This window comes from Mesocricetus auratus, unplaced genomic scaffold (genome assembly GCF_017639785.1).
Source record: "Mesocricetus auratus isolate SY011 unplaced genomic scaffold, BCM_Maur_2.0 Super-Scaffold_100676, whole genome shotgun sequence".
NCBI classification, from domain to species: Eukaryota; Metazoa; Chordata; class Mammalia; order Rodentia; family Cricetidae; genus Mesocricetus; species Mesocricetus auratus.
The window spans coordinates 178259124-178278804 of NW_024429266.1; the positions used below are offsets into that span (position 1 = coordinate 178259124).

The 19681-nt window shown below is 46.4% G+C and overlaps 1 protein-coding gene across 1 annotated transcript in view; it reads right to left on the minus strand.

The window, feature by feature from the left end:
* Window positions 1–498: 498 nt before the first annotated feature.
* Window positions 499–19681, minus strand: part of Ret (ret proto-oncogene) — a 46888-nt gene continuing 27705 nt past the window's right edge. Inside the window, exons 12-20 of the mRNA XM_005066076.4 lie at window positions 17726–17873; window positions 16162–16269; window positions 14944–15158; window positions 14727–14849; window positions 13010–13080; window positions 11768–11905; window positions 9915–10014; window positions 4089–4236; window positions 499–2742 (exon numbers count right to left, since the gene is read on the minus strand). Of these exons, the coding sequence (XP_005066133.1) occupies window positions 2585–2742; window positions 4089–4236; window positions 9915–10014; window positions 11768–11905; window positions 13010–13080; window positions 14727–14849; window positions 14944–15158; window positions 16162–16269; window positions 17726–17873 (1209 nt within the window). The 3' untranslated portion in view covers window positions 499–2584. The remainder of the gene's footprint in view (window positions 2743–4088; window positions 4237–9914; window positions 10015–11767; window positions 11906–13009; window positions 13081–14726; window positions 14850–14943; window positions 15159–16161; window positions 16270–17725; window positions 17874–19681) is intronic.

Here is a 19681-nt window from a genome sequence, read left to right on the forward strand (position 1 = left end):
AATTACTGAAACATGGTTACTGAAGTTTCAGGAAACAAGCAGCTAAAAATTCCAGAGAACAGTGAGTGTCAACCCTAGCCCCTGCTTTGTTCTAAGAAAGGTAGCCTTCAGGAAGGAAATCCTAGAATCGCAGGTTTAGGCAACTTACCACTTGAGTATGTACAAGACCTATCAGTAACACCACATCCTTCCTTCCTTCATTGCTGTTGCTTTTCCGTGGGTACTCCAATAGATTCTCTGTGATATTTTGTTTGTTTGGTTTTTCGAAACAGGGTTTCTCTGTGGCTTTGGAGGCTGTCCTGGAACTAGGTCTTGTAGACCAGACTGGTCTCGAACTCACAGAGATCTGCTTGCCTCTGCCTTCTGAGTGCTGGGATTAAAGGTGTGCGCAACCAATGCCCGGCATCTCTGTGATATTTTAATTATGTGCAGAAACTTGAACATCAGCAACCTGATTTTTTTGGCAACCAGAAAGTTTAAGAGAGAAAAATTGACGCATTTTTATGATTCATCGTTTTATTTACACAACTGAAATTATTTTCTTAGTCACCTTGATTACAAAAACAAACCAACATGGTATGGTTTAATAGCCTTTCTTAAATGGATCTTACAAATTTTAATAGCTGACAGATTGCTACTTAATACTCAGGATTATTTAATATGTGATAATTTCTGCATATATGTAGATGAAAATCTGTCTGGTACTGCTAACAAGTATGGGTACTTTGACAAGTATGGGTACTTTTCTATCTTAGGAACAGACAGACAAGTGGTTATTAGTTAAGTGTTAACTCCCCACAGATGGGCTGGCTATTTAGATTTGGATCTCTAGGCCCATGAGAGCCAAACTGCTGTAGCAATTCGCACTTACTGTGTAGGCATGTTGAATAATCTGAGTTTATCCGTACTTTTGCATTTAATAAAACTATCATTAAGCACATCTGAAAACCAAAAAGGGTCCCCATGACTAGAGATATTTATATAAAAAACTTATCACAGTGTATCTGAAAAAAAAGATGGCCCAAACTAAAGCCACATTACGTACCTAAATAAGCATTTTTTTCATCTTTCTGTCTGGTCTGGCTGTGTGCACACAGTTATTACACACATTCCTAAGGCTCTATCTGGTACACTTATCTGAGCATTCTCAGCCACATAAAATGTCATAATTTTACTGTTTGTGAAATGCCCATAAAATATAGTATTTTACTATGACTATTTAAAAGTCCTATCACAGTGCTTTAAGTCTGAAGACCAGGCAGTGTTTTGGTAATGTGACCTTTTCCTGGGAAGTGACAGCCCAGAGACAGCCAAAGAGCTGTGGAGACTTCTGAAAGCCACCCCTGAAACCCTGGAGGAGGGTGGAGTGTCCATGGCTACAAACCATCAGTACAGAAAGATAAGAACCTCACACGGGTCATGATCAGAACCAAAGAAACCAAAACACGTGCCATAGCAGCATAAACGACGGACAGGAAGAGCTGACCCCTGTGCCTTTCACAGAAGCTCTATAAGAGCCAAAACTTCATTCTCTCACCTCAGTCGTTATCAGGGCAATTTCTAATACAACTAGCGGAACTGTTCTTCCCTTTGGGCATGAGCTTACGGGTACCAATGACAACGAGACAAACCCACCTGCCCCGGATACAGAGATGAGTGCACTCTGGAGGTGGGATGTGGTGCAGGATGGTGTGCTGGGGCAGCATTTGTGGCTCAAGGCCTCTGCCGCCAGGGAGTCTGGGCCTGAAGGACGCTCCACTCCAAGTGTTCCTTTCTTCACCCGTTCTGGTCAGCTGGTAGTAGTCACTCAGGGCTGAACGTGTGAGGACGATGCAGAGGGCTTAACAGGGAAAATGTGTCGTGTGGGACCACTTCTTTCAAGCTGCCTTGCACATAGCAAGGGCAGCACCAAATCTCCCCATTGTGCTAAATCCAAGAGCCATTTAACCATGACAGAAACAAAACATTTTCCTAAGAAAAGGTTTTATGATTAAAAGAAAAAAAACCAAAAATCTATATTCAGGATGTCACATCCTGAGCTGATAACCACCCTGAGGCCCCTTCTTCCCTCCAGCCCTGGTGGACTTGGATGTTGCCACCCAGACCCTTACTGGGCTCTCGTTCTAAACAAGGACAGGTCATTCTGGCCTTTTTTCGACTGATGTTGTTTGTATGTGTGCTTCATGGTGAAACTTTTTTTTGCATGGTAGGTTTTTATCAACCAGATAAATCCAACAGTTCAGGTACAAAATTTCTCATACAAGTTGTGAATGGCAGACCCCACACATGAACGCAGAGCTCATGGTGGCTTCTGATGAACAGACCAACAGAGGTGTTACCCGACACTACAGGGAAAGGGGGATCTAACCGGAGATTTGAACAGCCACCAATGGGGCAGGTGTGTTAGGAGGGAGGACCACCGGCTACTGGAAGGAAAACCACTTTGGAAACCAGCTAAAACAAACTACAGAAACAAGTCTGCCATCTGCAGCTGGTCTTGGCCAGTGTGATGTACACCGGTGGGCTTGGTGCTCTTGGCATGTTTCTTCCCCCTTGGGAGTCCATTACCGTTCACAAAGAAATGCTAACTGTCAAATGTGTCCGTTAATTTTGCCGCTGAGGGTGAGACCATCCAGTTAGCATATACACTATCATTTGCATATCTTGGGAACCCAGTGCTAGTGCCATCGGCTCTCGTGAGTGGTACAGGACTCTCTCCAGGCCAGTTCGGGTCTGACATGCCTAAAAATGAAAACAGATAATTTGTCCTGCACTGAAGAACTCAAACTTCATGTGCAGACAGTAAGGCCTTGGCAAAACTCCCTTTGACGGTTAAACCAACTTGCGCGTTCTGTGCCAATTACATTAATGATTTTATATCCCAGGTTTCCACAACACTGTTTTGCTTTGGGCCACACCACACACTCCTGGCAAAGATAATTTAGCAGATTCTACCAATCTCAGTGTCTATGAGTTTAGGCTCTCAAATCTGAAATAAATCTGGTGAACGGCCTAACTGTGTTCCTAGGATAATATAAAGTCATCAGCAAACAGCTGGACTCCACAGCTTCCTGTAGTGGTAAACACTCCAGAAAATGTTCTAAGGTAAAGGAGGCTGGCTATTCATCTGTCATCCCAGCTAAAATGGAGGAGGAGGAAGGCTTCCCTTCCCACAGAGGGCTCACACAGGCTGCCCGCAGCATCGTCAGGACTCATGGTATTAGCACTACACCCAAAGCCAGTGAGGACCAGCACCTCAGGAAGCATGTGGAAAGAAACCTACCTTAGCTTGAAAATGCTCGAGACTCCAAGACTTCAAAAAGGAACAAGGATGAAGTTAGGAAGCGGAAAAAATTTCAAGTATTTAATCCAAGACAAAGAAGGAGTTTTGGCAAGAACCGTATTTACTGTCCATTGCAAGGCCACAGCACCACAGACTATGTCCTTTCAGAAAGCACTGGCTCAGTATTTAGCACTGGCTTAGTAAGTGACAACATTGTAACAGGGTGGGGTAGAAGGATGTGACAGCAGCAGTCTGGTTTCTGCCCAGGGCCCACGTAGTTCCCGCTGCCCCTCCCTGCACGTACTCTGTAATACAAGTAGCGGTGGACAAGTAGCTGAAAGCGGGAAAGTGGAAGGCTTTCATGAGGCACACATCGGCCCAGGAGCAGCCTGGGTGCCCTCTAGCTATGTTCTCACTGAAAGCTGGGGATGCCAACTTCCTCTTGCTAAATTGAATCCCTCCCCAGATCAGGTAAATTTATCTAAATAACGAAGTCACAAGTACTGCGAGTTGCTTCCCAGTGTCCCCTGAGAATTCTGCTCTAGTCCGCTTCTCCCGTGTCATCTTAAATTGCTGGGCTGCGTGGTAATGACACTTATTTTCACATCCTTTTAGAAAGACATAGCTGCAAAATGCCTGAATGTAAACTGGATGCAAAGTCAGATATTTACAAAGAAAAGGGTTCAGAGGAGGAGGCTTTGGTTTCGTTGGGATCAGAAACACTCTCAAAAAGCATTACAGAGAGTTGGGATGGTGCAGAAGGGACAGCGTTGCTAGAATCTAGTAAATGCATGTGAAATTCTACCATAGAGTTTGTTTTCAATCCATGTGGAAGGGAGAGAGCGCGGGAGGGGAGCACTGTTACAGTCCACCAGGGGCGTCTCCTCTTCTGAGAGGCCATCATCGTAAAGCAGTGAGTCAGACGGGGTGGATGCTGCCAGGTCCAAGTAGTCCTGGAAGAGAGAGAGAGAGATGGCCAGTCATCTTTAACCCTGGATCATTCCTAAACATACTCAGGGCCCCTTAATGCTCACGGGGCAGAGGCTCTAGCTGTGTTCCTACTCTGTAGTGGCTCACACTCTCTGCAAGACCACAGCCCTCCACCAGGGAGGATGACACTGAGGCTCCTTAATCCACTTTATCCAGCCAAGGGTAGAGGACGAGGGAAGTGGCTTCTTTGCATGTTCTTGGGCCTGAAAGCACTTGCTGTGGTCACATTATTCCTGTAAAAGCACAGTGTGCCGAGTACTAGTTCAAGCCAATGGCTACTTTCCAGCTTCCCCCCCAGAACCTCTGCAGTCCGTACTACAGAGTACTGTGCCAGGGCACAGGTACAGGTTTCCACTCCCACGAACAATGAGTGTTAGGTACCTGCTACTTATGGGGCACTGTTTAGCTATATAGACAGTTCCAGTGTTATCCTGGCTGTTTCTCAACACTGACATGGGCATCTATTGTTACTTATGCTCAGGACAACTTTGTACCTATAGGTCTGGAAGATTTTCTCAAGAAACAACACAACTGTGTCAGTGAGTTCAAGGCTGTTCCCCACTTTCTCTATTGATTTTATGTTGAATGTAACATGATAATTAAAAACCTAGAGACAGATATTGGGGTTCAAACTTCAAGCTGAAGATCAGAAAAACAAAGCAGCCAGCCACTAGTTCTTACCTCTACCTCAGATTTAAAGGGTTGATCCTGTCTCCATGAGCTCTCCTCCAAGCCTCAGACTGCTATGCTCTCCTCAATATGACCGGAGACCAAATCTCAGAATGCTTCCTGAAACACTGGGCTCCTGTCTTTTACATATTTCTCTAGGACTTGGATTAAAGCAGTGTGATCCCAAGTGCTGGGATCAAAAGGTGTAACTTCTGTTACTCTTAGGTGTTAGGTCAGAGAGATCCATCTGCCTGTCCCGAGTCCTGGGATTAAAGGTGTTTGCCACTACTGCCTGGCTATATGGTTTGCTAGTGTGGCTACTGGGATTAAAGGTGTGTATCACCATTGCCTGACCTCTATGGCTTGTGGCTAGCTTTGCTTTCTGTACCTCAGGGAAGCTTTATTAGATCATAAACAATGTTATCACCACCGTTGAGGTCTTTGATCCATTTGGAGTTGAGTTTTGTGCAGGGTGATAAGTATGGATCTGTTCGGATTTTTCTACAGGCAGCCATCCATTTTGGCCAGTACCACTTGCTGAAGATGCTGTTTTGTTCCAGTGTGTATTTCTTTCTTCTTTATAAAAAACCAGATGTCCATAGGTATGTGGATTTATAGTTGAATCTTCAATTTGAGTATACTGATCAACCTGTCTGGTTTTGTGCCAATACCATGCTGCTTTTATCACTATAGCTCCGTAGTACAACTTGAAATAGTGGATCGTGATAACTGCTGCAATTCTTTTACTGATCAGGACTGTTTTAGCTACATAGATTTTTGGGTTTCCATATGAAGTCAAAAATTGTCCTTTCAAGATGTGTGAAGAACTGTGTTGAAATTTTGGTGGAGATAGCACTGAATCTGCAGATTGCTTCTGGTAGGATGGCCATTTTTACTATATTAATCCTACCAATTCATATGCATGGAAGCTCTTTCTATCTTCTGAAATCTTAAATTTATTTTTTTCTTGGAGTTTTTTATCATACAAGTTTTTCACTTGCTTGGCTAAAGCTACCTCAAGATAGTTTATATTATGAGACTATTATGAAAGGTGTTTTTTCCCCCTGATTTCTTTCTCAGTCTGTCATTTGTATATAGGAGAGATACTGATTTTTCTGAGTTAATTTTGTGTTCAGCCACTTCACTATAATTGTTTATCAGCTGTATGAGTTGAGTTTCTCAGTGGGATTTTTCAGGTCACTTATGTATACTATCATACCATCACAAATGAAGATACTATGACTTCTTCCTTTTCCATTTGTGTCACTTGATTTCCTTATTGCTGTAGCTAACACTTCAAGTGCTATGCTGAATAGACATGGAGAGAAAGGATAACTTTTGTTCCTGATTTTAGTGAAAATGCTTTGAGTTTCTGTTCAAGTTGATGCTGGAAATGGGCTTGCTCTAAACTGCCTGTATTATGTTGGGGTATGCCCCTTCTATCCCTAATTTCTGCAGGACTTTTATCATGAAGGGGTGCTGGATTTTGTCAAAGGCCTTTTCTGCATCTCATGAGATGATTAATAGTGTTCTTGTTGTCCTTCAGTTTGTTATAGGGTGGATCACATTTGCCAACTTTTCAGTTTGTTTATGGGGTGGATCACATTTACCGACTTACCCCTGTTGAACCATCCTTGGCTTTCTGGGATGAAACATACTTGATCATGGTGGGTGTTCTTCTTGATGTGTTCTTGGATTCAGTTTACAAGTATTTTAATGAGAATTTTTGCACTTATATTTATAAGGGATGCTGCTCTGTAATCTTCTTTGTTGGGTCTTTATATGGTTTAGGTATCACGGTTAATTTTGGCCTCATAAAATGAATTGAGCAATGTTCATTCTGTTTCTATTTTATGAAATAATTTGAGGAATATTGGCATTAACTCTTCTGGGTCCTTTTTTGGTTGGGAGCCTTTTAATGACTGCTTCTATTCATTAGGGGGTACAGGTCTGTTTAAACTGCTTATCTGATCTTGATTTAACTTTGGAAGATGGTATATATTGAGAAGAGTACCCATCTATTTTAGATTTTCCAATTTGATTGAGTACAGGTTTTTAAATTTGTCCTCATAATTCTCTAGTTTCCTTGGTATTTGTTGTTATGGCCTTCTTTTCATCTCTAATTTCATTAATTTGAATGTTCTCTTTCTCCTTTTAGTTAATTTGGCAAATCACAGAATACCAGTAGCACAGATACTAAGTTCAACAACTAGTAAATGGGACCTCATGAAACTGAGGAACTTCTGCATAGCAAAGGACACTGTTGTTCAAACAAACAAAGCAGCAGCCGACAGAAAGGGAGAGCCTATATCAGATAAAGAGCAAAGGTAAAATAATGTAAATAACTAAAAAAAGCCCTGTACATTAAGAAAACAAAATAACTCAATTTTTAAAAAAGAGGTACAGATCTAAACAGAAAATTTTCAAAAGAGGAAACTCAAATGACTGAGAAGCACTCTTAAAGAAATGTTAAACATCCTGGAGGCAGGTGGATCTCAGTGAGTTCGAGGCCAGCCTTGTCTACAAAGTGAGTTCCAGGACAGCCAGGACTGTTACATAGAGAAACCCTGTCTTGAAAAACAACAACAACAACAAACAAAAGAAAATGTTCAACATCTGTAGTCAACAGGAAAATGCTAATCAAAACTACTTTGCGAATTTATCTTATACCTGTCAAAATGGTTAAGATAACACATGACAACTCATGCTGGTGAGGATGTAGAATAAGAGAACACTTATCCATTATTGGTGTGAGTACAAACTTGTACAGTTACTATGAAAATCGGTGTTCCAGTTCCTCAGGAAGATGGGAACTGATACACGCCCCAAGATCCAACTATATCCTCTTGGGTCATATACCCAAAGGATGCTTCATCCTACTACTGAAAACACTTGCTCAGTCATGTTCATTGCTACTCTATTATTAATAGACAGAAATTGTAAGCAATCTAGATGACCCTCACAGACTAATTGATAAGGAAAATGTGGTATATTTGCACAATGAAATTTTACTCAGCCATTAAAAAATTAAACCATGAAATTTGCATGTAAATGGATTGAACTAGAAAAAAATATGGAGTTAGGGAACCCAGACACAGAAAGACAAATATGGTACATATTGTTTATATGTAGATTTTTAGCTGTCAAGTCAATGATAACCAAGCTATAATCTATAGAACCACAGAGATTAGGTATAGAGTAAGTGACTTGGAGGAGGGAAAGATCTCCCTAGGAAGGGGAAATAGGATAGTTATAGGCAGGGGTAAAGGCTGGAATGGGAGGATCAAATGAGGAGGGCAAGGGAAGAGGGGGCGAGGGAGGGAATACAGGGAGAGACAAATAAAATTAAGGACAATTAGAGGGATAGTATGGAAGCCTATACAGTAGAAGCTTCCTAAAACATACACATATGAAGTCTATATAAATGAAATTGCCAAGTAATAGGGGAGACAGACCCCATATGGACATTTCTTGTTACCAAATGAAGGTTCTAGTACCAGGAATGGGTTACATCTAATTGAGTTGTTAGCCAAAGGGGTTTGATGGGAATCCCCAAATGACCCAGGCCATTGCCAAGGCTTAGGATGGTCTCCACAAAGAGTCAGCAAGGCTGTGTTGCTGAAGACAGCACCTACACAACTTCATTGAACATGGAGAAGTTGAGTTGGTACCTACCGAGAGACTTCACCACTACTACTAGTGTTCTTGGTCCTGGAAGGTACCGTGCATGCTATCAAAGGAGAAATGTAAACAGCAACCCAACTACAAATCCTGGTTACAGTGGTGTCCTGCCTGCAAGACACACTAGTGCAGTTGTGGTACAGAGCTTGTGGGAGTAGCCAACCAATACCCGATTTGGCTTAGGGCCCACTCCACGAGATAGAACACACAGCCAGCACTGCTTTGGTGACCAAGAACTTGAGCCTGAGGATAAAAACAAATACTGCTGTTCTACTAAAGGAACCTAGCAATAAAATGATCTCTAATGATACTGTGCTATGTACTCATAGATCAGCACTTGACTCAGCCATCGTCAGAGAAGCTTCCTCCTGCAGCACATCGGAATAAATACGGAGACCCACAGCCAGACAATGTGCAGAGTGTGAGAGACCTTGGAACACTCAACTAAGTGGGATGTCTCCATCAAATCCCTTCTCTCAGATAGGGTCTTTCGCTTCCCCTGGGGCTGGTTCTCAGCAAGTCCCAGCAATCCTCCTGTTTCTCTCTTTGTCCTCCATAGCACTGGTCACACTTGACTTTTTGTTTTTTAATAGAATAGCTGGGATTTAAGCTCAGGTCTTCATGATTGTGCAGGTGCTCTTACCAGCTATCTCTCTGCGAGCATGGACTGCGAACTTCTACTTTTGGAATTTGGAGGAAGGATAGCTTTTAGTACAGATGAAGACAAGGTCTCCATGGAAGCAGTTGAGTAGGGCAGCTGTTTATTCATGTTTTCCTGTCTCCCTAGCATCCAGTACAAAACAGTACCAACAGTTGCTCAATAAATATTAGGCAAAAACCAACCAACCTTCTCACCATGGCACAGAGACCAACTATTACCACATGTTGTGTTTGGCTCCCACCAGGCTTCAGACATCTACATGACCAGTAATAAAATCTGTGGGACAACACGAACTTTTTAAAACCCAGAAGATGTGGCATGCCTGGACTCCTATTCCAGGAGGTCACATGTGGTGATAGCAAGATGTCCTTGAAGGGACACTCACATTCCCGGGTGCCAGAATTCTGAAATATTCTCTAGTACTTGCCTGTGAAGAGCTCTTGCCTGACGACAAGCTATAACTCAAGATGTTATTACTGGAAGGCCCAAGAGGACTGGCTTGAAGGGTAGGTTTTCATCATCTGCCTGCCCTATGGGATAGCACAGCTATCCCCTGGGCTTAGAGTGGGGACAGAGAGCCCTCAAACTACCATCCCACGGTGGGTCTACGGCAGTGACTCTGGGACTCACTCTGCTCTTGACCATCATCTTCTCCAGATCCTTGCTGATGTCAGCAAACACTGGCCTCTTGTCTGGCTCCTGCTTCCAGCACTGCAGCATCAGGTGGTACCTAGAGGGAAGTACAGGCAGGGGGTGACACCTGGCAGGGCCACCACACCCAGAGTCTGCACTCTCCAGGCTCTTTCAGAGCCATTTGCAACTCTGAGCTTCACTGGGCCCAAGGGCACAGCCCTCGGGTAGCCTTCTCTCCAGAGGGGTTCACCGTTCTTTCCTTACACCAGCCCAAGTAAACAGTGTTTGACCCTGGACCCACTATGGTGGCTGAGTATGGAGCGAAGTCCTTAAAACTTGTACAGAGGAGGAACCAACTGAAGACTCTGAGGGGTGGAAATAAACAATGTCAGTTTGCCACAACTTTCTGAGTGGATTTGAGGTTTGCTCCACAGGAAGGAATTTCAAGCCTGGTTCTGTAATCTTAGTCAAAAGCCCATGACTGGAGAGGTCCCCGGCCCTAGGGGAGAGCCTGCTGCTGTTACTTTGCTAAACGGTCACGCTGTCCACTCGCTTTCAAAATATTCATATTTATACCCACAGACCTTTTTTGCAGTGAGATGCAGAATGGAGACACGCACAACTGGTCAAAATGCCAAGAATAAGCATCTCTGCTCAGGTAGTGCTCGGCGCTCAACAGGACACACATATCACTGTCCATTCTTCCCAAGCAAGGCTCGGGGAGCACCATGGAGAGGAGGCGGAAAGGATGAAAGGCCCAGGGGATAGGGAGGAGGCACCATGAGAAGCCGTCCTTTAGCCATGATGTGGCTGTTGCTCTCATGAACTCACAGTAGCCGTGGTTACCTGTACACGGCCAGTGTAAGAGCAAGCTGGCACAATTCTGGCACAGATGGGGTAGATGATCTCTAGGCCCTATCTTACTGAGGGGCTATTGGCAGTGGATAGCTGCCTTGAGAGAGACAGTCTTTCTCCTCGGAGGGTGTGGCCACTAGTTAAGATTCCCATTTTCCAGTGGAAGCTCCCATACTCATGCAAACATGGGCAGCACTAATTGGTCTTCAGGAGTTATCCAAAAACATGACATGAAATTGGGATAGGGGCACATTGCAGGGATGTGAGGGAGCTGGGGAAGGAAAACAGGGGTAGGTGGGATTATATTACATTATATACTTCTGTGGTATTCTTAAGAACTTTAAATTTTAACAACCAAGTTCCTGGCTCTCAGTTTTATCTCTGTCCCGAGGCTCTGCTTCCTCAGCAGCTGGGTGTGGCTGAGGGCTCTGGAGCTGTGATGTAGGTGTAATGCTGGTGGCTAGCTGCCAGCCCAGGTGCTCAACGAGACATCTGCCAACCCTGGCATGCATACCTTCTCTCAGCGAGACACTGACTGTGCCATGAGTGTACCAGCCCATTTTCTCCGGGTATCACCCCACTCTTTAACCTGGCCTCCAGTTCATCTGATTTAACTGCCTGGTATAAAGCACAACGACTCTGGGACTCTGGGTCTTCTAGACCGAGACTGGCTCTTCCCACCTCTGTACCTTACCTCCCTAACACATGTCCTCTCACACATTTTGCAGGAGGCCTTGGGCTCCCGACAGTTCCATCAGCTTCCAGAAATTCCAAGGAAGTCCACCAGCCCTCATGCGGTCGTGGCCTCAATATCTATCTGTTATCTGTTGATGGCTGTCTGACCTGTGTCCTATCACTTCCTATCACCCAGTTTAGTCAGGATTGGTGGCACGTGGCTTCTTGTGAGTGAGAAGAGAACAAGCGACTGTATGACTTTTGGCCCAGGACCCAGGGCATGAGTGTCAGAGGGCAGCTGGCAAGGAAAGCCTACTCACATTTCCTCACTGCAGTTGTCCGGCCTTTCCATCCTGTGGCCTGTCTTCAGAAGGTTGAAGAGTCGTTCAGGAGGAATTCCAGGGTAGGGGTTGCCCCCCAGGGTCACAATCTCCCATAGCAGTACCCCAAAGGACCACCTGTGGTGAGCAAGGGAACCAGTGAGCAGCTTGCTGGCCCCTCAAGCCTCCTTGGTGAACACCAGATGTTTATATCGTTAGCCTCCAATGCCTAACTGGATGGCATACAGGGATTTTAGCCTAGCTCTGGATGCACAAGCAGGTGCTTAATGAAAGCTGGGCAAGGTCCACCTGCCAACCTGAACCAGGCCCTGGGATGCTCAAGTTCCTTCCATGATGCTGTCATTGGTGTAGCGACACTTAGTTGAGATCCTAGCAATAGAACTCAGGATGAGCTATGAAATTTTTATACAGTCTTGGAGTAATTTTATAGAAAATATTTAGTAGTAAGAAAACACTATGGGGTAGGGGTTATCACCTGGCAATAAAGTATGTATGTGCACACCATAAAAGCTATCCAAAGGGCATCAGGAGGGAGGGGCCTAGTGTGATTCAAGGCAGTTAGTCTCCGGTTGTATTTTTCTTGCATTTTCCAGTTCTTCTAAGACAACTTTATGTTATCAGAAAACAGTTGTTTAAAATTGCTTAAGAAAGATCTCTACTTTCATAGCTCTCTCTATTCAACATCTGCATGCCTATAGATTGCAGAACACTTTAGAAGCAAGCTGGGTTTTTTTGTGGGTTTTTTTTGAAGCTAGTATTTTGTCTTTAGAAAAACAAATCCTGTCTTGTCATCTGTCCACAAGTATGGGCTCACATCCTTAAGCAGTTTGGGATACACCAGTCCACACATTCATAAAAGACTAACTGTAGTGGAGTCCCCAACCCCCATTTGTGGGCAGTGGGCATCACTGTCTGAGTCACATTCCTTCCAGCATGGGAGAGGGGTGATTTGCAGATCGTACCCAGAGGAGACATGGGGGAAGTGGGCTATGACTGCCCCACCTCACCCCACTCCCACGCATTCCGCCGTGGTTGGTAGAACCGCTGCCTGTGCCCAGCCATTTGCTGAATAAACAGCTGATGACCTCTTAGCCTGGGCTCACTGCGGATGACTAACACTGCAGATGGGTATCTGGAACCAGCAGTGTCCCCTAGCCATGTTGCAGAGACAGGCATCATGGACCAAACCCCCACCCCAGGAATGGCAACGTCCACACTTACACATCACTTTGAGTGGTATAGATGTGATCGAAAAGGGACTCAATTGCCATCCATTTGACGGGAATCCGGCCCTAGAAGTAGTGGGAGAAGGCATCAGTATGGCTCTGAGCTCTATAACCAAGGTAGTTGGCCATGTCCCTTTCAGCCCCAGTTCTGGAGGGAGCACAGGGTACCAGGTCCTGGGGACAGACCAGCTATGCACAATCTTGAAGCAGCCACAGCTCCAGCCTGAACCTTTGGCTTTGTTAAGATGCTACTGGGAGCCAAGGCAACCACCCACAGTCACAGAAGACACCTTTTCACATGCCACAGCTCTGCAAAGAAGAAACCCAAGAAAACCACCTACAGTGGCTCTGGGGCACCGCGTGGAGCAGAACAGTTCTCCCAAGTGCAGAGCCAAGAACTTGTCTTGCAGGGAAAGTTCCTTCCTAGCATCCCATGAACACATGGGTTTGGGAAACCAACTCCCAGTTTCTATCTGTAAACTTGGGATGCCATCACCAAGGCTCATCTGAGAAGCCCTGAGGGGAAGAAAATGCTTGTGTATTAAAACTGGATTTTTTTCCCTTCTCTTAGGGACCTTCCAACATCTCAGAATGCACCCCCCCCCCCGTCCCCAGCAGCAGTGTGGGCATCTGATGTAATAAATCCTTTTCAAAAACAATGAACTGCTTTATCCACATGCCTTGTCCTTTGGCCCCACCATTTGCCCAGGATGGTTCAATAAGGAAGTCTTAAGACCTTATTGTTTCAGAAAGTACACATCCACCGTCACTTCTATTGCTTGACCATGTTACACACCCTTAATGATGTATGACTGTGCTTCTGACAGTGCTACCTATGGAGCCTGCAGCCTGGAAGCCATATATACAGGTGCCCTTCCACTGTGATGACAGTCCTCCTTGGAAGGTATGATGTGTGTGTGCATGCATGTGTGCATACGTGTGTACAGGAAGGCTCTGCCACACTCTCTGCCGTTTGCCCCTTCTACTTCCTCTATGTGGTTTTGAGATCTGTGGTCACCACAGAAACCCCATAACAAACACATACAGACCTCATAACCCAGGGTAACACAAAAAAACCTAAGACCCTACAGCAAGGCTGAAGCAGATAAAGCTGTGTCTCTTTGCTGCCTCAGAACCTGGTCATCAGGACCCTGAGCACGCCCATGAACTTTTCATGCCTGTGTTGTCACATGGGAGCTTTGGGAGAGCAGATGCCAGGTGACAAGGCAAGGCAGTTACCATGGGAAAAAATGAGGTCAGTGAATCAGATGTCCACACACTACTTGAACTTGCAGGAATTTCTCAAGCCCCCTGAGGTGCATTTCTGGACCCAGTTTTACCCAGAGATTCCCAGTGAGACTCCTATGTAAAACAACAAAACAAGGATGAACATGGGCCAGTCTGTTCTACTTCATTCTCCTAGGAGCCAAAAAGCAGTCACACAGCAAACGGTGGCCTTATTCTAAGGAACTGAGGAACTGTGGAGAGGAGACTAGTTCTACAGTATCAGGAAGTCTTGGAAAGTGACTAAAAACACCAGGGATCCTGGGAAGATCATTTGCAAGAAGAGTCTGATTGGGGTTCTGGGGACCCAGGGTTAGGACAGATTTCTACTTCTCCAGCCATTCCAAGGGTGCCACTCAACCCTGTCAGGATAGCTGTGAGCCCACTGCCTGACCCTCAAACTTGCTAACACATTTGTGGTAAGGTACCTTGCTTTTCTTCACATAGGAATCTTCTTCGTAAACATCTCGGGACAGCCCAAAGTCAGAAATCTTCATCTTCCGTCCTTCAGCCACCAAGATGTTCCTAGCAGCTAAGTCCCGATGTACAAGCTGCAGAAAGAAAAGAGCAGGAACCCTCAGACTGGTCAGGGCAGGCAGGGGCTGGGGTGGGCACCGGGAGCAGCACAATGTCTATGGCACGCACCTTCATTTCAGCCAAATACTGCATACCCCTTGAGATCTGCCAGGCAAAGGAGATGAGGTCACCCATGGTCAGTACCCGTTCATCTGGGTGATCTAGGGAGCTGGAATTGCGGCTGCCTCCACCGCCCACATAGCCAGGCCCAATCTTGCGGCTGTCACGAAGGAATCCCCGAAGGGAGCCATACTTCGCATACTCCACAATGAGAAGAAGTGGCCCTGGGGACAGAGAGAGGCAGCCCTGGGCATGGGGTCAGGCCAGCCTCAGGCTTCAAGGAGTATGGTGGGGGAAGCAGCAGGCTCTGTCACCCTACCAGTAAGAGGACAGGCACAGACCTGCTCTGTGCAGCCAATAGTCAAGGCTCTACATCATGAATCTATGGAAGGCCAACTCACTTCTGGCCCACACCGACCATGTGGACATCACTCCTTTCAAGGTACAGTAAGACCGTCATCATGGTGCCCAAGTGGGTGAACACTGTTCTTAGCCGTACCCTGGGAACTACCCTGCCCTGCTACTAGAACTTCATACTTTTTTCTATCCTTGGTTCTGTAGACTGGGAAGGGAAAACTAATGAAGGCAGTAAGGCTTATGCAAATCTGACAGCTCAGATTTGGCCCCAAATAGCTCAGTTTCAGTTCATCTCCCTGCTCTTGCCTACCCTTAACAACGAGGGGTGCAGTCAGGCCTAGATCTGGTTCTTTGCCCTCTTCACACCTCACATTTTATGTGTGTGTGTGTGCGCGCACACGCGCATGCACACGCACGTGTACACACACACACACACACACAAAGTCCCTTGGCAAAAGAATGGGCATGAAAAAAACCAACAATCACTGCAAGCTCCCTTGTCCCAATCTGAGGAGGTGACAATGCTCCTTCCCTGCAGGGCTGGGGTTAGGGTCACCTGTGGGGAACAGCATGCTTGTTATTCTGCAGGTTGCCAGGACACACTGTTAACTTTTAGAGCGCCCTAGAATGGGTACCAATGTCATAGATCTGCCCACAGCAGGTCCAAAGAGTGCTTATACCATGAACCCATGGTAGACATGCCTGGTCTGTTAGTAGACACAGGTAACTATCCAGACTAGGAGGGAGCCAGACACCCAGACTCCTAGAAAGGAGAGTTAAGCAGAGCGGGCAAGTACAGCAAAGGGCAGAAGAGGGGTCCCAGGCCCTGTTGGTGGTTGCCCATCCACCCTATCGTCTGGCCAGACTTACCGTCCTGGCTGCAGGCCCCATAGAGTTTGATGACATGGGGATGGTTGACTTGCTTCAAGAGGTTGAACTCAGATAGCAGGTCTCGTAACTCACTCTGGGAGGCGTTTTCTGAAACACAGCATATAGAAACCTGGGTTTCTACAGCCCTTAGGATCCCCTTGTAACCACGTTGAGTTAGGGCTCCTTGCAGTCCTCCATGTCAGCCAACAGTGGCTTCACACACCCCTGTGTAAGAGCCCACAAAGCTAACTTCCACATAAGCAGGACCTTCCCACCAAAGTCTCCAGGGCCACTGCCTATGTATATGGCAGCATGTCTCTTTAGCTGCCATCGTCAGCAGAGAAAAGCCTGCAGAGAACACCCCTCTCCTTTTGTCAGTCTCCCCAGAAGGGGAGAAGTCTTGCCTATGTCTCCACACACCTACTTATAGGGACAGGTGCTGGAGAAAGGTAAGGACCCTACACTCATCCCAGATCCCCCATTCTATGATCCGTCTGACATCAGCTTGGAGTCCTGTGGCCCTCTCTAAGGCTGTCACTGTGTGCTTGGCGCCTGCACTCAGCTACTGTGAGGTCCTGTAGGAATGCACCAGAGTGAAGGCAGCATTAGCATCTTGCAGTATACTACCTATCTGGCTTGCATTTTCCTGATGAGATGGAGTGCCATGCTTCTTTTGAACTATATCAGGCACACTGTGCAGATGATCAGTTTTCACCAAAATCATATGAAACCCATGTCCTGAGGGCAGCCAGGCTTGACTCTGGTTCTCACTAGGCACTTGAATCCAAAGGTGCCCAAAATGTCAGACATGTAACCAAGTACTCTCCCTGGCTGGCTAGCCAGTGACACACTGTCACCTCTGGCATTGAGACTGGTCTGGGATGAAGGACAGACACAGCTGGGAGACAGGGTGCCAGGACAGCTTGCACAGGTCTAGGGAGGCCAGGAATCTGAGGGCTGAACCTGGTGTGACGGTCTGGAGAAGTGCAGAGCTCTCTGTGCTGAAGTCCCTGACCACTGCACTAGAACTCAGCTGTGCACCCACCACATGAGTTCTTCCCTGCAGTCTGCTGCCACAGGGCTGAAGACCTGACCACAGCCAGGGCTACCCACCCAGGCAGTCACAGCCTCTGGTCAGAGTCACACGCCCTTTGTAAGAGAGGTACATGTGCACAGCGAAAGCCAGACCCAGGGCTTGATTGGTCACAGGAACAAAGAAGACCCACAGGGTCACTGGGAGGGGGACAGTCCTTACAGACAGGGTCTCTTCACTACGACCCCAGTGGCCTCTTGGATGAGAGGAATAAATGGGGCAGACTGGGGTGCCGGCAACTATCAGTCTAATTCCAAAAGGCCTGAAGACTTTTAAAATGCTGGCTCTCCCCTGACATGGTATAGAAACTGTACGTACAGCAGCATCTTCTACTAAAGTAAGGTCCTCACCTCGCCTCTTTAGAACACTGGTACATAGCCATGGGGTGCTCAGATGGCAGCTACCACAGAACAACAATGGGGGCTCTGCAGGGGGTCTCACACGGAAGGAGGCACAGCTCCTGAATGGTACCTTTTAGCATTTTCACAGCCACCGTGGTGTATCCTGCCCGGCCTTTCAGACGGAAGGCTGTCGCCTTGACCACTTTTCCAAACTCTCCTTCTCCCAGCGTTTTCCCAAGAACCAAATTCTTCCGAGGAAATTCCCACTTTGGATCCTCCTACATTAGGGTGGAGACAGGGGCCATTAGCAGAGAAGAGAGAAAAGTATGATGGACAAAGTTGAGTAAGAAGGCAAGGCCATCAAACACTAACCCCTAAGCTTGCCTGGATGAAGGCCAGCATGCAGAGAGCTTGTCATCACCATTTCACAACTCATCCACTGAGGGTGCCATGGCCAGGCCAGGGAGGCCACACATCGTAAGTCTCCAGGGGAAGGGCCTGGACTCAATGTCTTAACTCACCCTGCCTCCAATCCATCAAATACCCCAGGACCAGTTAGGCTGAAGTTCTTATACTCAAGGCCAGATGGGTCCAGAGGTGCTTGTTGCTAACTAGACAGCAACCCAGACCCAAGTTTTTCCCTGACACCCCCACACAAGGCCCCTAGAGGGATGAGTGGGTACCCATGGCCCGGGACACATCTCGGCCCTGAATTTCCCCACAGTGGAAACATTCAGAGCAACCTCCCCGTGTGGGTGCCTGCCAAACAACCACTGAGCCCCTGGGGAAACTCCCACCCTGAGGTATGAGGCAGCTGCTGCTCCTCCCATGGTCTGTCTGTCCTATGTACCCCACTCTGCTGTACCCCAGGCTCAGTTCTGGCTGGCAGGCTGCCTTCCCAGCATTCCATTCAGGTCCCACCCACCTATCAGGCCTAGTCATGACCACTCTGGATTCATTCCTAGGCTCCCGCCAGCCACGTACAATCCCACCCTGTGACAGGCACTGGCACCACACTGCATGCCCATCATCTCCCGTGTCCTCGAGTGTGGGCCTCGGGTTTCTGTGTACAAAGCTGGCCCAACAAGGACACACAGATCTACACGGTGTATGGGGAGAGACTGGTGTCAGTACACAGTCACACATTCTAGTAAGGTCCCAAGTGATCCTGGTAGCTCCTGAAGCCTCCTGAGTATGAGCAAAACATGGATGTCACCAGTGTCACACAGCCCTACCGCCACCCCTCAATTACAGGCATTAGAAACCTGTGTGGGCCATACCAGAGACTATGCTAAGTATGCAAAAATAGTATAAACTAGCTCCTTTAAAAACTTAAGAAAAATCACTATCCTTCCTGAGGGTGGTCATGCCAGAGCAGCAGCTTCCGGAAATCCACCCACCAGGAAGCAAAGCACTGATAGGTGAATCTCGGCTAGGCAAGGCCAACAGCTTCGGCTCCAGAATGTACAATTGCTGTGCTTTCACATGTTTGCTGCTGCCATTTTTCTCTCTGGCATGGTGTGAATGGGTGTGGAGGGAATCCCCACTGCCTTTAGTTTAGCGATTGTCTCACGGAAATGTCTGATTCTACTGGGCATTTTCACCTGCGGATTATTATGAAGGTGATTTCCTCTTAAGCTGTACTGTTTAGCTGAAGCTTTTTACACAATAGTGTTGGTTCAAATAGAACTTTACTTTTTAAATAAATATAGTAAGGGATTATGATATGTAGTAGTGAACCCCACAAAGCTATCCGCCCATGAGAGCGGAGACAAGTAAATTAGCATAGGTAGATATAAAAGGAAGTGAAAGGAAAAGAACCCTCTCTTTCTCTTGGAAGCTAGCCACACTTCTAACTCCTAGCTTGTGCGACTCTCTCTGGTAAATAAATACATTATTTTCCCATAGCATTGACTATCATCTATAACGATAGAGGTTAGTTTAGTGGGGAAACTTAATATAGGTAAAGGCAGGATATAGTGTTGTCCCTACCCCTGATAAAGCAGGAGCTGCAGAGGACAGAAAATAAGACAAGAAAGTGTCATGCAGCTAGGACTACAAGTTTCTCTTGAGGAGCCATATGGAA